The 21,493-nt window shown below is 48.5% G+C and overlaps 2 protein-coding genes across 2 annotated transcripts; both read right to left on the reverse strand.

The window, feature by feature from the left end:
- Positions 1-2,914: 2,914 nt before the first annotated feature.
- Positions 2,915-10,463, reverse strand: LOC128729056 (protein virilizer). Its single transcript, XM_053822705.1, has 4 exons — positions 10,404-10,463; positions 4,722-9,739; positions 3,789-4,642; positions 2,915-3,719 (listed from the first exon to the last, which is right to left on the reverse strand). The coding sequence occupies exons 1-4, from the start codon at positions 10,461-10,463 to the stop codon at positions 3,091-3,093; spliced, it is 6,561 nt and encodes a 2,186-aa protein (XP_053678680.1). The 3' UTR covers positions 2,915-3,090.
- Positions 10,464-11,414: 951 nt separating this feature from the next.
- Positions 11,415-13,607, reverse strand: LOC128728455 (uncharacterized). The gene is made up of 3 exons (XM_053822082.1): positions 13,519-13,607; positions 13,138-13,442; positions 11,415-13,081 (listed from the first exon to the last, which is right to left on the reverse strand). The coding sequence occupies exons 1-3, from the start codon at positions 13,605-13,607 to the stop codon at positions 12,339-12,341; spliced, it is 1,137 nt and encodes a 378-aa protein (XP_053678057.1). The 3' UTR covers positions 11,415-12,338.
- Between the last annotated feature and the right edge of the window lie 7,886 nt (positions 13,608-21,493).

Raw genomic sequence — 21,493 nt, forward strand, 5'->3', positions numbered from 1 at the left:
GAAAAACTACTGCACGGCATTAGGATTACGACACAAGGATTAGAATAACAAGACACAAGGATTGAGATAAGGACGATCTGAGCGAACATTCAACGCAATTAAACCACAATTTAAGAAGTGAATCAAAAAACATTTGGTTTGAACGCATGTTAAATGCGTACCAATTTTGCTCTTTTATTATAAATTTTATGAAAATTGCTTAAATCTATCGATGTGTGCGCAACTGTATAACGTAAACGATAGTGCTCTGAGCAAACGAGTACTGCACATTCCTTGTCTCCAGCCAGCGTCCTTTACTCAAAGCAAATTCCATTCCTTGTTGAATCCGACGACCTACTCTTGTCTCGCTTGCTTCACGAGCCTAAACGATCTTAATATTTAATGCTACAACGTACAATAATATTTTTTCTCCACTGGATAACGTCCAACAATTGTCCCATTAAGGGTCTCGCCTAAATATGAACCTGTCTGGTTCTGGCTAACTGTTTTTAAATCTCAATTCCACCACTATCAGACTTGTTTCTGGGTTCGCGTGCAAACCTGCGCGGATCGATGGTTTTTCGTATAATAAATCGCTTTTTGTACGCTTTAAGTTCCCGTTGACGATTCTCTTACGGTTTTATTCTCGATACGGATAGCGGGTGTGACGATAAAGGACCAAGTTCTGTTCTTATGAACGTCTCATCGAACACACCCTTTTACCAGTGAACTATAAGGATACGTGTCGTGTTAGCAACAGGTGCAAATGGACGTGGATGTTATTCAATTGTAATTAAAATTATACGATGTAATAATAAAAGTACGAATATTCAAGCGGAGTTGTGGTGTAACTACAAGAGCGAATCTTGCACACAGAAAAATCATCCATGAAAGATTTCAGAAAGAAAGGCATTAGCTCGTCTCCGTAGTTTCTGGAAAATAGATTTAGTTAGATTGTATAGTAAAAGACTCAGAATGGAATGCAAAAGAGAAACAGAGTTTGGAAACTTTCGCTTTTCTACAGAGAAAGGGTGATCTTGTGTTTTACGAGAAACTTTTCTACACATTGACGAGCCTGCAACCTAAGAGACATTTAGCTCCATGAGTACCGGGCTTATACATATTTCGACATACATAGTGTACATTTTTCGAGACCTGGCGCTCAAGTGATTGGTTCAGAAAAACCGCTTTTTCGCCCTCCGGGCCCGCTGTCAATGTGTTAAGGGCACAATACTTTTTGTTGAATGAATTAAAAAAAACTAAAATTGCAAAAATAACCAAATGAAAGAAAAATCAAAAAAACGAAAAACAAATTCATAATTTAAAAAATATTAAATTGAACATAATAAATAAGCCACCGGATATCACCGGGAAAAAATATAAACGAAAGATGAAATAATTAAAATTCCGTAAAACTCAAATCGAGCCTCGTCTCCAGTACAGAAAACCGTACCATTTCCAGAGTCATTACAATCTAGTGCCGAAAATCCCTCATACGACGTCCGCTAGGTCCGGGCGATGACGGAATCGATCCGTGCCTATCCTAGCGAACGGGGATGGGGTATCTATCCATTCCCGATACAAACTAGAAAGCTTAACTAGAACCGCGAACTACGATCCGCCTTATGTCATTGCGACATACAAAGCCGAACCAAACGAGCTATTATGCAAGACTGGTTGACTTCGAGTTGATGATATATGTGTCTGATGGAATGGATAGTCTGTTTTGAGTGGAAAACTGACAAACTAAGCTAAAAGTTTGAAAGTTTGAAACATACTGGAATGGAGACGGATTGTCAAGCTAACGCCTAGTAAAAAAGTAGTCGAAATTTCGTTCATTGCTATCTTCCATTAGCCAAAGAAGTGCTTTTGAAATGGAAAATTCGACGGTAATAGCACGGGTTTGCGAGCAAGCAGTGTTCGATATTCTAAAACCATATCGGCGAATATCGGGGTAGCAAAAAACTAATTCTATGATACTAATACTAAGTGTTGATGCGATGATTTGTTATGCTAAGATTACTGCTAAAAGCGAAGGAGAAAGTGAACGAAAGACAAGGCAACTAACATGCGGCCTCGCGTTAGTTGTGAAACATTTACAAACCAAACCAAGCAAGAGCTTACTCCTCAATCGCCTTTAAACCCTTTCCTAGACCTTTAAAAAAGAACCCGTATCAGTGTATCAAAAGCTGCGAAAGGTTTACCAATACTTGCGACGAATCAAATCAAAAAGCATGTTGTATCCTCCGAAGTCCTCGGTGGACGGCGACAAACGTGAAGGGAAAAAAAATTGTGCGCTCACAACAGCTCCTGTACATGATCTGCACCACACTCCTGCCAAACATGTATGGCAAGCAAAGTTATTGTAAAAACTAAATCAAATAAATCTAAGACAAAAAAATAGAATAGTAAGAAGTTGGTTGCTCGCGATGTACCGGAATGTACAGAGAAGATACTCGCATGTTCGCAAAGTTAAAGCTAGAAATAATGATGAACCGCAAACCGGAACCGGCCATCAGTCGTGGTTAGCAAAGGAAGGGCCTAACGAAGGTGGAACCGTGGTTTGGCGTGCGGCTCTAGGCACAGTACCACTCAGGAAGAGCAGCTTTAACACTAAAATCAACGTTTAACCGTTGGGAGAGAGAGAGTTCGAGAAACGTCTTCGAAAGCCGAGCGTAGGAAAGGGATTTGTACCATTCGATGGTCCTAGAAATGGATGCACTTTAGTTAAGAAAAGGAATAAATGCCCTGCGGGAGATAGTTGAGAGCGATGGAGTAATTAAATCTTTACTCTTCATGCCCCACCTTCCATTGATTATGAAAGTCAAAATCGAATTTCATTCAACATCATAATCGATGGAAGGCAAATGGCATAAGCAAACAACTCCGCTGGTACTTTTGCACCCTTTTTAACTAATTTTCCTATCCTCCAACAAGCTGAGCGAGCTTTTTGTGAAGTCTATTGTAAAGAGCGATATATAGGAGAGTGTAAGTGAATATTTTAAAAAGTAATCAGTTGATTCCTTAACCTATAGCGCACACATCGTTTTAAAAAAGTCGCTTACGTATGGCCCCGAACCGGCGGCGTTGTCCCGGCACGGGGATTTCCTACTAGATCTGACGTGCGTAAATCCGGCTGCTGTACCGGTTAAATCCTCGTCCGGAACGTGGTCTCTGCGAACCGCCAAAATGCGCCGGTGGCTCTCTGTAATGTCCTCCTCCACTACCACCTCCGCCACCACCGTGCCCAAAGTGTTTGCCACCGGAACCACTGCCACCAACACCATCGTGCAGCTGGGATGCACCTGACGACGACCAACAGCCCGCACCACCACCTCCACCACCGCCTCCTCCTCCTCCTCCACTACCACCACCGCCACCACCACCCGCACTACTCTGCCAGTGGCCTCCTCCTCCGCCACTGCCACCGGAACCTCCACCACCACCGCCTCCGCCACCTCCTCCACCACCACTCGAGCTACTTCCACCGCCACCACCGGGTCGACCCCGGTCAGGGTAGTTTCTGCCACGGCTCCGATTCGTGCCACGGATCGTGATGATGTCACGTGATAGCTTATTGTAGCCCGTAGGTCCCGTCGGCTGTGCGCCGCATGTTTCCAGTGCAAGAAAATCGTCAACGTGCAGTGAGGGTGGGCGCGAGGTGTTGGGAGGCCGGGAACGGAACAGATCACCGCGTGTGGTGGGTGCTCGTGAAAATCCACGTCCTCGTAATGGTGTTGCTGTGTTGGAAAGCAATGAAAGAAATGTTAACGGAAAGCCCTCAAACAGGTTGGTTGGTTTGTACATACCAAAAATTTTCTTCTCCGGCCGTCCTGTGCTTGGTTCAACTTCAACCCGACGCGTCCGGAAGCACGGTGCAGTTGTTAAACGGTCCCGATTAGAGTGAGGTGAAGCTGACAGGTGCAATAGTCGCTTGCAATCGGCCGTTAGGTTGGTGTCTCCGGCCAAGCACACCTTGGCGAGGTCCTGCAAGTCACAGGGAATCTGTTCTCGCTCGAGATCATCGTCGCAAGGCGAAAATCCGAGCCAATCGGTCACCTTCAGCTGGTCTTCACACGCCTCACTCAGCAGATACACGCTACGTGAACCGTATTGCGTCACGATGCCTTCGGCTTGTGGCAACGGATCAACGGATACGGTGCTCCAATCGATGGATGGTCCCGCCGGTTCGCTACCGGCCGCAATCACCTCCAACACCTGATCATGCAGGAAGCTAAGGTTGTCCTCTAAGCTGTCGGTGGCAGGAACCGGCGCCACCAACGAGTCTGGCTTCACACCACTAGATGGTTCATTATCCTCCGGGATGGGTTCCGATTTCGCTTTCTGCAGCTTCCGATCAGCCTTGAACAGTACCATCAGCTCCTCGAGAAGCGCCAGCACAGCCCGTAAATCATCCACACCGTCATACAGCGGCATCAACTGACCAAGTTGCGCCACCGGCAGCTTAATCGTACGCTTGGGAAAATTCAAACCACCCTGCGGTTCGATCGTCGTGAGTGAGCGCCAAAAATCGCACAACAGCGTGAAGAGTGCCCGCACACCATCCGGAGCGTCTTTTGCTTTACGCAGGAACTTACGCGTCACTGCACACCAGCCGTCGCGTTTTCGCATCAGATTCATCATCAGCGCGACGTACGTTGTGCTGTTTGGAAGAAGCAACAAAATTAAACGTAAATTAAAACCACACCACACGTGGCCACACAACACGCGCCAAAACTTACTCATGTTCCGTGAGCAGCACCATCGTCCTTAGGGCTGCCATCAGGACACCAGCACTGATATCCTCACAGCTCACATTCTCCGCACAAGCGGAACAAAACGCGTCCGCGATGTCCTTAGGTGGAAGTGAACACGCCAACTGAAGCGCCGGATCGATGCCATCCCCAAGCATGAGCGCTATCTCAGCATCGAACAGGCTCTGGAACGCGAGATAGATGTGCTCCTGCGTTTGCTGATGGGCCGGTGTTTGACCCGGATCAAGCAACACGCCCAGCAGCATGTCCATAATACGACCCGGTAGTATCGAGATCACCGATATCTTAACGGATGCGTGGCACACAAGCGACGCTAGGAAGCTGAGCAAACGAGCGTGACTCGTGCTGGCCAATCCACCCGGTAGCAGTGGTTCATGCACGACCAGCTCAGCGAGGGATTTCGAGACAAGCAGCGTCATGTTGGGTGCTAGATCCGATAGTTGCAAACACACACGGCTCAGAACCACGAGCAATGGTGCGTAACTGGACGTACAGAGTGTCTGGATGAGTTCCCCTAGGGCTGGGCTCTGCGGATGCAAATGGGCAGACCAAAGCTGCCGTTCCTGGATGAGCCGGGCCACTTCGGCGGCTGATAGCGATTCGCGGCAGTGAATGGGCAGCGGCAATGGTAACAATTCCGACAACACCAGCAGGCCGGGTACGAAGTAGTTGGGCCCGGCGAGTGTGAACCGTACCAATTCACCCGCCATCTGCGTCCACAGGCTCCGGTGGACGTTGTTCGTGTCGAGACCTTCGACCGGTGTCGGTTGGGTGTAAGCGAGCAAAATACGCACCGTTTCGCGCTGGATCTGACGCGCATCCGGCCCTGCTGGGGCTCCCATCGGAACACACTGCATCAACGCGTACGTACGCAACAGCGGCTCGATCAGCGTCAGATCACGGAACTCCGTGTTCCGACATTCGATGAGGTATGTGACGAGTTTGCGCAGGATGTAGACGAGTGGACACAGCAGCTGCGTCAGCAACACGCCCTGTTGGCTCGCCAAGCTGGACGCATGAATCGCGGGTTGATCGAAATAATGCGTCAACTTGTCGAGAATCGCAAGCAGCAAGGCCTGCCCATCGGCCGAGTAAAACTGCAGCAGTGTGTACTTGTACTTGAACTCAGCGTGTCCACCCGGTTGCTCGTAATCGTCGTACGGTGGGATACCCAGCAGCCGGACCAATCGTAGTGCCGTAATCAGATCTCCCGGGAATGATGTCACATACTCGAGGCTGCGCCGCATCAACTCCACCAACGGGCCGATGTCGACATACGCGAACAGGTCGTGCAGCTCGAGCGGTTTCAGGTACACCGCGAGCTCCTGCAACGTGCTGCTGACAACCGGCTCAAACTGCTCGTGTTGCTTCACCAGCGCTAGCAGGGCTGACCCGTGTTGAGCCAGAAAACCGACGGCTTCGCCATGCCGTACGGTACTATCCACGAGATCAACGCAGTAACCTAGAATGGGTGATTTGTGCTTCGTGGCCACTGCGCTCGCGGAGGATGCGCTTGGCGAGCGGCTTCCTTCGTCCTTGGAAAGTGTACGCTTCTCGGCCTCGATCAAACCCAGCAGCAGTGCTAGATTGTCGTCCATACAGAGCACTTCGATGACGTGCCGCTTCCCGGTACCACATGCCAGCTGGTATAACGCCTGTAAATTGTCCACCAGGCGGTCCCGCTCCTGTTCGAGCTCGTCGTTGCTGACGGCGGTAGTGGCCGGTGTGGACGCAGTGGCACAACCAGTAGCACCTCGGTGTAACACCAACCCGGTGCTGGCTAGCGCGTCTAGATGGTAAATTGTCTGCAGCTTGTACGCCAGCTCCATTCCGAGCAGCTGTGGCCGGGTCAATTCAATAAGAAGCATCTCATCGGGGTGAGGCATGACTGTAAGGGAAGAACTTTCCCCTACGCTCGTGGAAGGCACTGCTGGAAGATGTTGGAACAGCCATCGCAGCAGTAAGTTCGTGTACGGCATGGTGTCGATCAGGTAGCGCAGTCTGGGCATACTCTTCAGCAGACAGGCCAGCAAATTGTATATCAACTCACAGATTGCGGGCTCGGTGACGCGCATATCAAGCAGCAGAATGAGCGATTCCACCAACCGATGGATCTTGAAGAACTGCACAACCGTACGGTTGACGTTCAACGACGAAGCGATGTCCTTGTGGATCTCAAACTTGGCCGACACGGGAAGGAATCGTTTCGGTTGCGACAGTGACACCTCGTGCAGTGAAACCGAGCCGGTTAGCTCGGTCAGACAGCTCCGCAAGAGGTCTACCATCGCTCCCGCATGCTTCGTATCTACGTGCTTCGCAGCATCGTCATCGGGATCGGTTCCTCGCAGCACGTACAACTCCTTCACGGTAACATGGATTAGCTCGAGGTTCTCGTACAGCGTGATCTTGCGCAGCAGCGATTTGAGCGCGAAACTGATGCGCGTGGATGGGTTTTCCTGCAGCAGATCGAGGAGTATCTGGTAGCCGTTGTACGATGGCGAGAGGAAGTAGTGAATCGCGTACCGCGTGTCCAAACAGGCGTAGATCGACCGGATGATCATGAGCTTGATCGAGAGGGCCATGTAGGGTTGCGAGTACAACCCGAGCAGCCGATCGAACAAATTGAAGTCGTCCTGCGCAAGCACGAGCCGTATGAAGCACTCGTGCGGGCCAAGGAACTCCGCCAACCGGATGCCACTCTTCATGTGGCGCAGTTTAAATGCCGGTTGCGGCTGTACCATCGCACGCTCGAAGTCTAACCCTAGCCGGACGCAATTGACGAGCCGATCGATGGCTCCTGGCCAGCCAGCATTTAACCACCGCTCGAGCATCTGCTGCAGCACATCACGTGCATCGTCCTTCGCAAGCAGTTGGCTAAACAAGTGGACCAGCTGTTCGGTGTAGTCGACAAACCGTTCCTTCCATTCGGCACCTTCACGCTCGAAGTTGGCCGTTGCCGCCCGGCCGTAGCGCTCCTGACCGAGCAGCTGTTCGATTGTGCGTAAAAGCTTCTGTTCGCTAGCACCTAAAACGCGGCTCGGGTCATCTCCCGGCCACTCGAACCGGACCAGTTCGGCTGTGAACGGATTGAAGGGTTTTGGACAGCAATCGTCTAACGTCTCGTACCCGTCCATGTCGTAATCGAAATCCTCCGGGATCTCCTCGTCGCTTAGGATGGGTTCGAATTGTTCCGTCGCAGAAAGCGCATCCTCGTCCGCAGCGGATATCAACGGGGCCATCAACGTTGGGGAGGCAACCGGTGTCACGGAGACGGACGAATCGCAGGTCGGTGGTGGTAACGGCGGAGACACCGCTCCTCGTTCCGACAATTGTTGTTGCTGCTGCTGCGAGTGATGATGATGATGATGATGGTGATGATGATGGTGGTGATGTTGCTGCTGTTGCTGCTGCAATTGTTGATGGTGCTGCGACGGGAGTTGATGCTGGCTTGAATGTTGATGTTGGTGTTGATGTGCATGCACATGTTGATGGTGGTGGTGTGAATGCGGCAGATGATGGCCCGAGTGTGAGGATCGACAGCTACTGCTGGAGGACGAGTGTTGTTTGATCGATTGTTGCAACTGTTGCCGCCCACATTCGACAACCGCCGGTTCCATGTGCAATTTGTTGCCGCTTCGCTTACTGGCGCTGTATTTCGACACGCTTACTCCGCTGCCATTCGAACGATGGAAGCTACCATCCATCTCGATATCATCATCATCTTCGTCGTCCTCTTCCTCCTCCGGGGATGATTCATTCCGGTCCGGGGAGCGCGGACGGCGTGGTGAATCGAGCGGTGAACGTGGTCGTCGTCGATCTTCCTTCTCCAGCCGCTCGAAGGACGACTCACGACGTAAACGCTCGTATGATCCACTGCGTAGTCGTCGAGACGTCCGGTGAGATGATGAAGACGATGGTGGCGGTGGAAGCGGTGGCGCATGCGAGCTCGATTGTTCAATATACTCCGGGCTGCGCGACCATTGATCTCGAACGTGCTGTTGCTGCTGTTTGCCCGACACCGCCGCCATTGGGCTATAGTCCTTACAGAGGCTTGGCGAACGGGATGAAAACTCTTCCCGGCTGCTATGGCGTCGGGCTCGAGGCGATGGTTCGTAGGCGTACTGCGGCTGCTGTTGTTGTTGCTGCGGTTGCTGCTGTTGTTGATGCAGCTGTTCAACCGAGCGCGCAGACCCCAAACCCCCCGTGTGGCATTTGGAGCGTTTCTCCGGCAGCGGATCACACTCGCCGGGCAGGATCTTGCCCGCCTCGAGTGGTTCGTAGATCGGTTCCGGTGGACTAGCAGCACTGGGCGGAACGGTCGTGACAACGGCTGCCGCCGCCGCAGCAGCCACCCGTCTCGCATACGGCCGCGGATCCTTCGGCGCGTCCTCGCTGTCGTCCTCCGGGTACTCCTTCTGCACGAACACCTGCTCCGCCGGGGGCACCACCAACACCTGTGGTTCCTGTATCCAATCACCACCACACGGTGGTTCCGCAATACCACCTCCGTTGCCTCCCATCACCATCATGCCACCGCCCGCGTGCATATGATGGTGATGGTGAAGGTGATCGTGCACGGCCAGCATCTCATTCGGTTGCGGTGTGGTCTCCCGTGGGGACACGATCGGTTCCGCAATGCTCGTCGTGAGAATGCCATAGACGGCAAGCGTCATGGTCGTGTACCATCCCTTCAGCACCAGCCCGTCTGTGGGGATACGACGCACGAAATCGTCCCCCAGCCCGCCGCTGCACTGCAGATGGATGCAATTGTTCTGGTTGTACTCCAGTTCGCCCAGGCTCTCGAAAATGGGCGCCCCCGGCTTGCCGAGGTCGTTCACAAACAGCTCGATGTTGAAGTTGGACGGGTTGGTTGCGCCCAAACGGACGCCACCCGGGAAGTCGGCATGGACACGGGCTCCCAGCGGGATGATGCGCACTTCCGTGATAAACACGGGCTTCGGAAACTGCACTAGGTCCAGGTTTTGCTTTAAAATGAAGAAAAAATGACGAAATTCGTATGATCGATTTTGCGCGAATCTCGCAAGCTTCGGAGGCTTTCGTTTTTGCATTAACGCAAGCTTCCATCAACATCCGCTTGATTTAAAATCAAAGCCATGCATCTTAACCGAACTTTATGACGGTATGCTTGCAAAATGGCCGATCTTCTAATATAACCGACTTAAGACAGTTTTACGACCTGCACAAAAATGGCCGGCTCCAACGCTGTTGTAAAACCCCTCAAGGCTTGGTAGCTTTCCCATCGTTTTTTACGTATAATACCATGCAGTCATGCAACAAAGCATGCTTAAAATAGAAATTGCATAAAACCGTACTGCATTTTTATCAATTCTCGTACGAGTCATGCGAAAAAATATCGAAAAACAGCTGTTCTGGAAGATCGGCCTCCATTTTTACCTTCGAGTCCACGCAGATCGAAAGTTAAACGTTGAACATTGCAATATATTAACTAAACAGTGAAGCTATTCAGTAACATCAGCACCGATTTTTTACGACCAAAATGGCCGGCTCCAACGCTCCCCAGGCTTGGTTGCTCTTCCATCTGTTTTTTACGCATAATGTCATGCAGCCACGCAATAATGGACGCGTAAACTAGACTTTGCACGATATCGTATTTTGCTTTTATCTTACCTCGTACGTGTCATGAGAGAACGTATCGAAAAACAGCAGTTCCGGCAGATCGGCTTCCATCTTTCACTTCCGAATCCACTCGGGATCGAGCGGCAAACTTTGAACACTGCGAGATTCACTAAACAGCGAAGCTATCCAGCAAATTCGGTACCGATTGGATACGCACAGGGTGCATGCTAAACACAATCGTGGAATTACAACACTTAAAACTGAACAAATTGTCCTTTTGATGACGAATAATTTTGAACAACGCAGCGGCTTTGACGGACTAGACGCCTTCGCAGCCAGGAAAAGAATGATGGCGGCGGTACTAGTAGGACTGGTTGCAGACAGAGGGCGTTGCTTCGATGACTGACAGTCATTTTTTGCGAATAATCGGGTATGTCACACACAAGACGAGCCTTTGTGTTTCTGTCGCGATGGAAATTGTAATTATTGCAGATATTTGCGTCTTCATCATTCCAAACCATGATCATATTTCTAATAGTTAATTTTTAGCACAAATAATTCAATCCAACAGGTCGTTTTTTCTCTCTGATATTATGGAATTGTTGAGCATCTATTCTGGTTTGACATACCTGCTAGAAGTGCTGCCAAATTTACCAGATTTTTTGCCATAATTAAATGCTTATTGTAGGATAGCGATTGAAATTAATTTATTATTTGTAAATTAAAATTCTTAAACTTAATGGAAATATAGAAAATTTTTCTTAATTATTTTTAAATTTATGTACAACGCCGAATTGATCGCGGTGTTCATATATACGAACATCTTTATTGGCGAACATCTTCGTTATTGGCTGTTTCTGGATTTTGAAATAAATGCACTTTTTGGACAAAAATAGTTCAAACTATTTTAAGAATATGAAGGCGAAATGAAAAGGAGACATGTGGACAAGCTAGTACCCATCTCAGCATTCCTAATGATGAGAGAAATCTACCATTGGGTGTCTCTTTTCCTACTGGAAAGTGATATTAAAATACTGTTACCAGTTATAAACAGTTTAATCACACAATATGATTAAAATTTTTATTTTTGCTTATATAATTCAAATCTGACAATTTATCAATGTTTCATTGAATCTCCTGTTAGTAGTCTTTACAGATTAAATTTAGTTTATCGTTCACCAGCACTCTGTTTGAGAGGGCCTTCTTTTGACGATAATGTAATTATATCACATTTCATACACGCATTTTTTTTTTGATTTTTTTCAACAATATTTTAGTGTTGCTACAATTTTGAATAATTCATTCAATGCTATAACTGCAATGGAGTTTTCACTAAAGCTAGACTAGAACTGAATAAAAACAGCGTTGGGTAACGAAGTTATAATGAAAAAGCAAGGAGTATCAATAGTAGAAACCAAATTCATAACGCAATCAGAATTGGTTCATTAATTTTACCAAACTAGCCAAGCCTCACAGACGAGTCACGTTGGCTACAAATCTTTGGCCAGTGAATGCATCCACTCGAGCATGGCTTTTATGTAGAAAAAAAACCCTGAAGCATAGTGGCATTCAGCAAAAAAATCACCTATGGTTTCATTTGATGCGCCAAATGAATGCAGTTGGTCGACGGAAAGAAAATACAACATCGTCGTTTTAGAAACACGTCTCGACGATGTAGAATACTATGGCGCGTAGTACTGTTATCGATACCTTTAAGGTTTTCCCTTAGTCCTTGTGCTGTGCAGCAAAAACAGGGCGAAGCGAGTGTAGGAAGCATGTAAATCCTTGACAAAAAAATTAATGGTAATATCTAACCATTAGCGTAAGATACCATCCACAAGATTTACACGTTAGGGTCGCCACGGGGACGGTGCAAACAGCAGCCTACGACCGGGATGGCAACACGATCAATCAAACGAAGGTGGGAAATGGAGCTCCCTAAAACAAATCCTCAACCTTTCAACAGCGAGCCGCACCGCCGTACGCTCATAAGCTGTTCAACTCCTCCGAGTTTAGCATTTCAAAATCGCTATCCTCGTCCCCGTCGGTCGATTCATCGTTCACCTCTGCTACCGGCTGCCCCCGTACCGCTCGTATCGTACCACCGACGGGTTTCCGGAGATCGAGCCCAACACTTTGCAGCACAGCTGGCTGCAGCGCTAGGAGTGGTTGCTGCACCGAAGGTTGTGTGGCGGTGTCCAGCAGACGTCGGAAGACCGTATCCACCAGGACGTTACTGGCGAGACTGCTGGCACTCATTCGATCATGCCTTGGGCGGCCTTCCTCGTCGTTCTCATCGTTAAAGCACAACCCTCGAGACATGTTGTCGTCCGAATCCGACGAGCTGTTGGCGTTAAAATGGCTGCTCTTGAACTCGATTGGTCGGTCTCCGGTTGTGGCGGTGGAATTGCCCCGACCGTGAGCTTGCTGACGACCGGCCACGTGCTTCCGTAGAACCGGCCCTTCCGGACAAAACAGCTCATCACTGCTCGAACCGCTGAGTTCTGCTGATTCGAAATCATTGCTGTTGGCCTCTGGAATCATCGTGCTCAGATAGAGCTCCTCGTCTTCCTCGGCCCGTAGTTGCCCAGCATCGGCAATCTTCCCGTCTGCTGCGGGAACAACGGCCGCACCCTGCTCTCCAACCACCTGCAACAACACCCGGCTGGCATCGGTAAGCTCGGGCACAAATTCGGCTAGTTCTTGCTCCGTGAGGGTGTCTTCAGATCCTGCAAAACGCACCACACGCGTTAGTTTCCGCCACTCACCGTTCGATCGTACTCACCTGTTGGATTGCTCGAGACCTGAACGGGTTCAGCATGCCATGGATCCCAGTACACGAGGATTCCCGCCACCACAAGACTCACCCAGCTCGGCAGGATGCAGTAAACCAAGAAAACAATGGTGCCAATTCCGAGGACGCAACCCACGGTCGTCGCAATCGGGCGAGTCGTTCGAAGTGTCCAAACCCGGTTGCAAAGGACCCTCAGAATCGGCGCCCTCGATGGGATTGGGCGCGATTCAAGCGAACAGTCCCAAAACAGGCAGTACGCGACGATGAGCAGTACGCAGAACGGACGAAAGTCAGGCCTGTCGGAAAAGGGCACAACAGAACGTGTCAATTAGCAGGTTATTACGCGCGGCAGGCAACACAAGCAAGACTCACAGCGCCACGTGCAGGACGGCGAGCAGAACCTTCGGGCAGATGGTGGACGCTTTGCAGGATTCCAGCACGCGCCGGCTGGCGCAGGACATCCGCGTCATTCGTTCCCTTATCGCGTTCATTGCTGCAAATTGAAAGCCGGAAGTCGGCGTGAGTGTGCTTTCGCCGGAGATAAACAGTGCCGCGCCACTTACCTGCGAGATACGCGAACGCGAATTGTTGTGGATACTGACAGCCTGCTGGCGATTATGCGGCCCGCATCGGGCGAATATTTTCACTACGTAGTACTTTATCGTTTTGTGGGAAAAACTGAAGCGGCACCGATGAGATATGCGAACGTCGCCGCAGCGTGTGTCACAGATTGCGAAAACAAAAACATCAGAGAGAGAGAGAGAGAGAGAAAGAGAGAGAAAGAGAGGGGGGGGGGAACGAAAAAAAAACGCTAATAAGTAAACAAACAAACCGTGCGGTGACGTCAACACGGAAAAAGGGGCACATAATCGCGGCTATTTGACGCATTTGAAGTCCATTTGGTTCGGCCGCGGGAAGACGCTGCGACGCACATGATTCGACGTACATCCTTTCCTATCTCTTCCGATGTCCCTTTTGCCGTGCCCCAGAATACGCCTCGATAAGTCACGTGGGTGCAGGGGTGCTCTTGGCGGAGGGATGAAGGGCCAGGGGAGGAGGGTAAGGAAATGAGATGTACCACTGCGAAACGCGCAAAAATTTTCATTTAAAAATAACCACCGGTTTGCGCTTGCCGCACGCCGCACGGGCGTTTTGTTGACCCATTTTGGGTTTTCCCTTCTTTTGCTCCTGCAACGAACGAAACAAACAAAGGCGGCACGGTTTTTTCTTCGTGCGTGGCTTCGAGGGCTCGACCGGTGGGGTGACCGCGAGGGTGCAGATTGATCGCAGCTGATAAGGGGGTTGGTTTTTGGAGAAACAAATCCACTTCTCCGCGCGTGGATGAACAGCGAGATTTTTCCGAGCAAAAGCAACAAAAGAAAAAGGAACGTGACGTATCGAAGTACGAATTGCTTTATCATGCGCGAAAATGGAAGCAAAACATCGCCTCACCGTCAACCGCGCGGTCCGTATGGAAATGTTGTCTTGCTGAACGTTCGCTCGCAACCTCATTTTCCCCCGCCCCGAACGCGCTGGTTGGCCATGGTTTGCATCCGCTCCGTAGGTCATTAATAGTGTGCCTTTCTAATGCGAATCGAAATTCGTGATCCGCGTGGGTCGCGTTGTGCCACCCATCGAAAGTGACACGGTGCGAGCCCTCGTACGCTCGTGCGCGCGCCTTGCTGGCATTGGCCTTGATCCGGGCAGTGAAACGTAATTTCTTGTTTACCAACGGCGTGTTATCAACCTCACACCCTGGATAGGGGGTGATTGAGTAATCCCTACCACCCTCACCGCTCGTCGGGTGGGGGTGGGATAGAGGTATTCTGGCCAGATGCACGAGGGGAAGGGGGGATGAGGAGGGGAGAGGGAAGGAGGGCTTTGAGAAAATGTCACCAAGTATTTTCATAACAAAGGGTATCGCGCACGATGACGGTTAACGCGATCGAAATGGTGCAGGCGACGGGGTGCTTTGGAAAATCCTTATTTACCTTCGTAGAAATGGCCCGCTACACCGCCTACGGTCCGGAATGGCGTTTTGCGAGGTTGCTTTATGCGGTTCGAATTTGATCGTGGTCACACGGAAAGCAAGGACACGAAACGTTTCGTTTCGAACGCGCGCGCGATTCGACACACACTTACCCGCCGAGAGTTTTCGCTTAGTAAGCGGGACAATTTGGATTGTAACACCAGCAGTAAACGTCAACCTGCACTGCGCGATATTTTGTCCGTATGACATTTGAGTCGCGGCTGACAACGTCAAGCGCACGCTAACGACCAAGCTGACTAGATAGCGGACTAGATATCACGCTACGCGCAGTTGGATAATTCGAAGATTCTCGGTTCAAATCACTGGCACACGTGTTACTTGTCCTTCCAAGGCTGTATGTAAAAAGGACTTCTATGTAAAAACTGCTTATTGCTGCCCATGGACCTGAAGGAATTGCTGAAAGAAAACTATGTTGTGAAGCGAAGATACAAACGCAATTTAAATTCAAAAATAAAATACTACGTTTGAGTAAATTCTATATTATTCTGATTTGATTTATTATTGGACAACTCTTTCGGCCCTACCATACGAGAAAAGCTCCCGAAACCGTTTATGATAGTGTCGTCTTTTTTGAATCACTTATCCCCGACTCATTCTATATGCCATTTATTCGTTCCTGTTCATGTCTAACAAGGCCACCCATTCCCATTTTGCTTATTTTATGGATTAGCTTTCGAGATGTTGTCACAGGGTAAGAAATTCTTCCCGATTTTAATATTCTGCACGGCAGTGAACCTAATTACACACTCCATACGCTGGGAGCCAAGAGCCCGCTCGAGGTTCTGTTCCATGCACGTGGTATTGTCCGTTTTAAACTGAACCTGAACATTGAAGATTATTTTATAACCTCCAACACTATCATAGATGTGCAACACAACCCAACATTCAATCATAACGATAGACTTTTCAAATTAGTAGCCTATTTACTCGGTTGAAGGCTGTAAAATTACGACGTAACTGATGGGCATATGTTAGCTTTTTTAAATTTCCGAACAATCTGTGAGCAACACGGGCCGCACTCAAAAATTCTTCGGAATTCTGATAATTATGCAAGAGAAAAATCCATTATCGATCGTACATCAATTCCGGAAAAAATGTAGTCCCACTCTACTCCTCGGAAATCTTGCTCTCTTTATGGAAGACCTAGAACCGGACAGCATTGTCATCTCGAGCTTCCCGTCACATACAATCTTTCGCATACTTTTTTTACTCAATAGAAATATTGCGTCTCAAAAGCAAACGCAAGCCAGGTTTTATTTCCTTGTAACCTTCCATTTCCTTTCGTTCTTACTTGATGTGTGCATAATACAAATGTAAGTCTTTGGTTTATCACTCCTACTGTTCTACGATTGTGATCTGGTCTCATCTGACGATTGCTACCTGAACTGCCACTGGCTGATATATATATATATATATATATATATATATATATATATATATATATATATATATGATCCATTGGGGGGTAACTACAACTAGTTGATGCTTCCCTAATCTAAATGTTCAGTTCGGCGCGTCACCAGAGTGTAATGTTGTGTACGCTTAATATTACTATTATCATTATTTGTTTGCATGTTTGTTTTAAAGATCCTTCTCCGTCAGCTTGATCCTTCCGCTGTATCAGGGCACTCTGTAATTTAGCTGACCCAGTTGTTGGCAAACTATTCGTATAATCTGTTTTGTATCGTTTTGTTGTCATTTCCATTTCCTGTGGCGCAGTGTTCTGGCTTTGATCATATTCTGTGGTTGCTTACAAATAAAAGCTTGAGATAAACATGTAATAAACCCCTTCCGAGCGGTTGTGGAAAAACTTAACGATAAAACGAGTTTGAAGTGCATTTAAACGAAATCGAACTAGGAGATTGCAATGAAACAAGCTGATCTCCTTTTCCTTGCACATATTGAAATATACAAACGAACAAACGAAACTCAATTCACTAAAGGAATTCGTAGGGAAGAGTACAGTAATTTATGAACTAAAACCATTTCCATCATGGCGCGTGGGCGCTCATATAACTAAATTCATTTCAGGCTACAGCATTGGCGCCGTATCATATGTTATGCTCTCGGTCACAATCACTCTGTTGCAACTCGACCCACTATGATAGGCGATGACACTAGAAAAAGAAGCCTAATCTATTAAAACTACTGCCTCCCTGCACTCGGGCAAGCCATGGGCAGCCAGGTTCCTTTCACAAGTGGGTAGCAGTTGCTTTTCGATTGCGAATTTCCCCAACCACCCTAAGGCGCGGTGCTGGCCTTTGTACGACGGAACGCTACACTCTAGGGCACTTCGCGAAACGCTAAAGCCTAATATCGACAAACGTATCTAGCCGGTCGTCGCCGAGCTCGCTCGTTTCGCGTCCTCTCCTCGCGGGACGACGCATCCCTGGCAGTTTTGATTGCTTCACACGTCTATGGTTAGCCTAACAGTGTATCGGTAATATGTCGATCCTACATTATGAGTATGAATAAAGCGTTGAAGAGAATCGGTGCGACCGGCGGATGTGCTGTCCGGCGATAAGTAAGGCATGGCAGTGAAGCCTCCGTATTTAAAGCACACCACGGTGCGTTCCTCTGGCTGAAACGCGTAATGTACGAGTCGTTATTGCAACGTAGTCTAGCGGTGTGCTTAACTCAATAAATACGCAAGAAAGATCTTAAATATAGCACGTTGAGCGGAAATAACTAAGGGTGGTTAGAGCAACGGTACTGTACATTGTATAGGACCGCACGGTCACTCGATCATGGGTCAATAATGCATGGTTATGTCTACAAAAAAAAGGAGAAAGTCTTATCATTACAACTGATTGCAATTCGTTAATGATTTCCAGCTAAAGCGCAATTAGTTTTTGAGTATGTTCAAGTGTATTAATGGTGAAAAAATAGAGAGAAAGTGAGAATTAAACAGAACGAGAGAGTTACTGGTATGTAAGATAGAGAGAAAGCGGGAGCATACTAGCTTGTTACATCTCGGGTATGAATTTGGAAGTCCGTGATAAGGAATAATTACGTCTAAAGGCGAACTTGGCCAACAGTGCAATCCGGTGAGCGGAAAACTGCACTACTTGTTTTCCCCCCCTCACTTCCCTTACACCATCTTCTAGTGTACGAACCGTCGCCCCTTGTTGCCAAATTCAGCTTTAATACTATTGCTTTCGTCGATTGCTTTGGTGTTCCCGTTGCAGTGTCTCTTCCCAGGGTACGTTTCCCCGTCAGACATCAACAGGTCGCCTTCCTGCGGTCCGTCGTCTACTGGGAAGTTGCCGTCCTCCATGTCGAAGTCCTGGTGCTCGATGACGGGCGGCTGCTTCAGCAACTCGAGCTTTTCCAAATGGTTGCGCTTTTTGCGGAACTCGTATACGAGCGGAAAGATATGCTCGATTGCCGCCTGTACGTAAGCCACACTGGCAGCTGTGGGAAAATGTGTTGCAATGGATTAAATGTATTAACGTTTATCTTATGCTCCTGCGATGCGTAAGAAGCTTTAAAAAGTACACGGAATGGCAACTGCTCTTACCCGTAACAGTAATGCTTCCGGTTGAGAATATTTTCAATGTCGCTCTTGGCGCGTACAGCTTGTATGTGACGCCCGGGTGCAGCTCTGGCTCGTAGCTAGCATCCTTCTTGTACTTTTCCGAAAAGTTAACGATTTTAATGCCCCAAGGCATGCTGCAGGTGCCGAGCACGTTCACGATGCGGAAGTTCCGCAGCCGAACGTTGAAGCCGAGCTTCTGGAGACAACGCGAGTATCGCCGAGCCGCTACCTTGGCCTATAAATAATGCAACGAAATAGATAAGTATCTCAGGTCTCATTGGAGTAGTTGGATTCGCGTTTCACTAACTTGCTCCTCCGAGGTGGCACCGGTGCAGGTGATCTTGCCGGAGGACCAAATCGAGGCAGTTGTGTAGGGGCGGCGTAGCTTCATCGTCACCATGCCATTCTCCCGGCGGAACTCTACGTTATCACCGTTCAGGGCGATTTCGTGCAGGTTCAGGTGGCAACGCACGCTGAACGAGCACACCACGTTGTTGATGACTATATCTATCTCCGGCTCGGGTTCAACCTCGCTGTCTTGGGTGGGAGCCTCAGCGGCCACATCGACGTTGTTCACGAGTATGTCGGAGGCGTTCATGGGAATGTCGGTGATAAGGGCAGCACCAGCAGCATCCTCCTCGAACGCGCTATTTCCGGTGTAACCATGTGCAACTAGTTCGCCAGGCTGTGGGTTGATTGGGGTTTGATTGGTTGATGCGGGGACGAGTGGACTTGGCAGCGGTGGTTCGATTGCATCCCAGACACACCCGGAATTCGGTGCCGCCGCTGACTGAGAGGTTGGTTCCGGTTGCTGAGATAATGGCATAAACATATCCTCCAGCGTTTGCTCCCGCTCGTAGGAGTCCGCCGGACGGTCACATTGGTCTGGAGGCACGTTGCTGCATATCTTTCGGTACTGCACGGATTTGTAGGCACCACAGTTGTTGCCTACTTTTGGAGCTGAGGACACCACGACGTACGCACCGGGCTTTGAGTTAGCGCGTAACTCCACCGGAAGCTGGTTGATGGGCACAAACTGATGATGCCTGATGGTTTTCGTAATTGGTATGAAGGTTTTTACCACACCGACCCCATCGACGGTTGCTTCGACTGTGGTTGCAACGGAACCGGAAACGACCGAGCCGCCACTAGCGCCGGCACTACCGACGTCACCAGCATTGTTCGAGCTAGTTCCGCTGATCACGAATGCTTTCTGCTGTAACAGAGTAGCAGCCATGCTACTACCCTGGGAGCTGCTATGCATTAAATAGCGCCGATGTTCGCTTTGGTGTCAGTTTTCAAAAGTCTGCCGCGAGTCTGCGAGATTCTGCTCCGGTTTCTAAAAGTTCGGGTCCACTGATGAGGCCCTGTCACGTATGAACTTGACTTTTGTGTCTTAATCGCTGCTTACTGGGCCCCCCTTATACAAGCTCCTTTTATGCGAAGGGCAAGGATGCAGCTAAAAATGAGAAAGGAAAATTATATCAAACAGCGTTGATGGTACTCAGGATGTACAACACAAGCACAAGATTTCAGTTTCAGACTGAAGGATTGCAACAGGTTAAGAGATCTTGGAGCCCAGTTCGTGCATCCGCCAAAGTTGCTTAGATTGAAATCAGTGCTTACGTAAATTAGCATACTGTTGCAAAGAGGAACAATAATAATCGCACTTTACATAATGGAGTATACCTGCTTCCTTACGAGTGTTATCAATGATCGTATCGATGCACTAAGCATTGCCTTTCTTGAGCCTTTTCGTTTTGTTTCAAGCGACCATGTTAATAGCGACGCTTTGCGGTTAGTGTAAACTGATATAACAAAAGAAAAACATGAACTAGGAACTAGCGCAGAGCCCATATTCTCATCTATCGGAGGGTTGCTTTGATAAGAATAGTGGCGTCTCCTAACCACCAGTAACATAAACTAACGCAAGAGAACGGATTAATACGCCCAAGTAGACTGCTTCTACGAAAAGAATCGATCAGGAAATGGGTTATGAGTTCATCAATTAATGTATTATGACTCATACTGTTCGAATTCCGAAGGAATGCCGAATTATGGCGCATAATGAAAATTTCCAGATAATAATAATAAAGGGACAAAAAATCCTGCACATGCATCCGTTATAGGCGAGTGATTCATTCGATGATTTCAGATTTTTTTTTCCAAATTCTACCTTAGCGAGTATCGTTGGAATAAGACAAATGCAAATGATACATTCTTTTCATACTGTTGAGCGGAGTGATTTATGCATTTTCGATGGAATTTAGTAAGTTTAGAACAAAGATGTAAAGAAAACAACAAAACCAGCCTAGATCGATAGACTTTTGGCATAGGAATGTGAAGCACAACAGGTAAAAACACCGCACTAAGTAGTATGCTGCAACCATGTACTTACCATGTGCTATTGCGGATGGGTACAAATTCCGTAGGTGTATGAATTTTGCCTAACGAATAGATGATACTTAATAGGTTAACAGGCACTACTTCCCGTGTATTGCAATCTTCCTCTTTGCGGCTACGATCAAAACCCACTAACATTGGCCGAGATTGGCATCAGAGCATAATTTAATCACAGTGTTCTGTTAACGTTAGCGTCGCATGCTGCGCGACCAATAGCATTACCTCGCTGACTAGTTTTTGTGCGAACACTGCTGCTGTTTTTTCCTCGATTTTCTCTGGCAGTCTTTCGCAGTTCGCGACCGTCGCCTACTTCCTTCCTCGATCCAGCAAAGGCGAATTATCGCTAATAGGTGCTG

This window comes from Anopheles nili, chromosome X, assembly GCF_943737925.1.
Source record: "Anopheles nili chromosome X, idAnoNiliSN_F5_01, whole genome shotgun sequence".
NCBI lineage: Eukaryota > Metazoa > Arthropoda > Insecta > Diptera > Culicidae > Anopheles > Anopheles nili.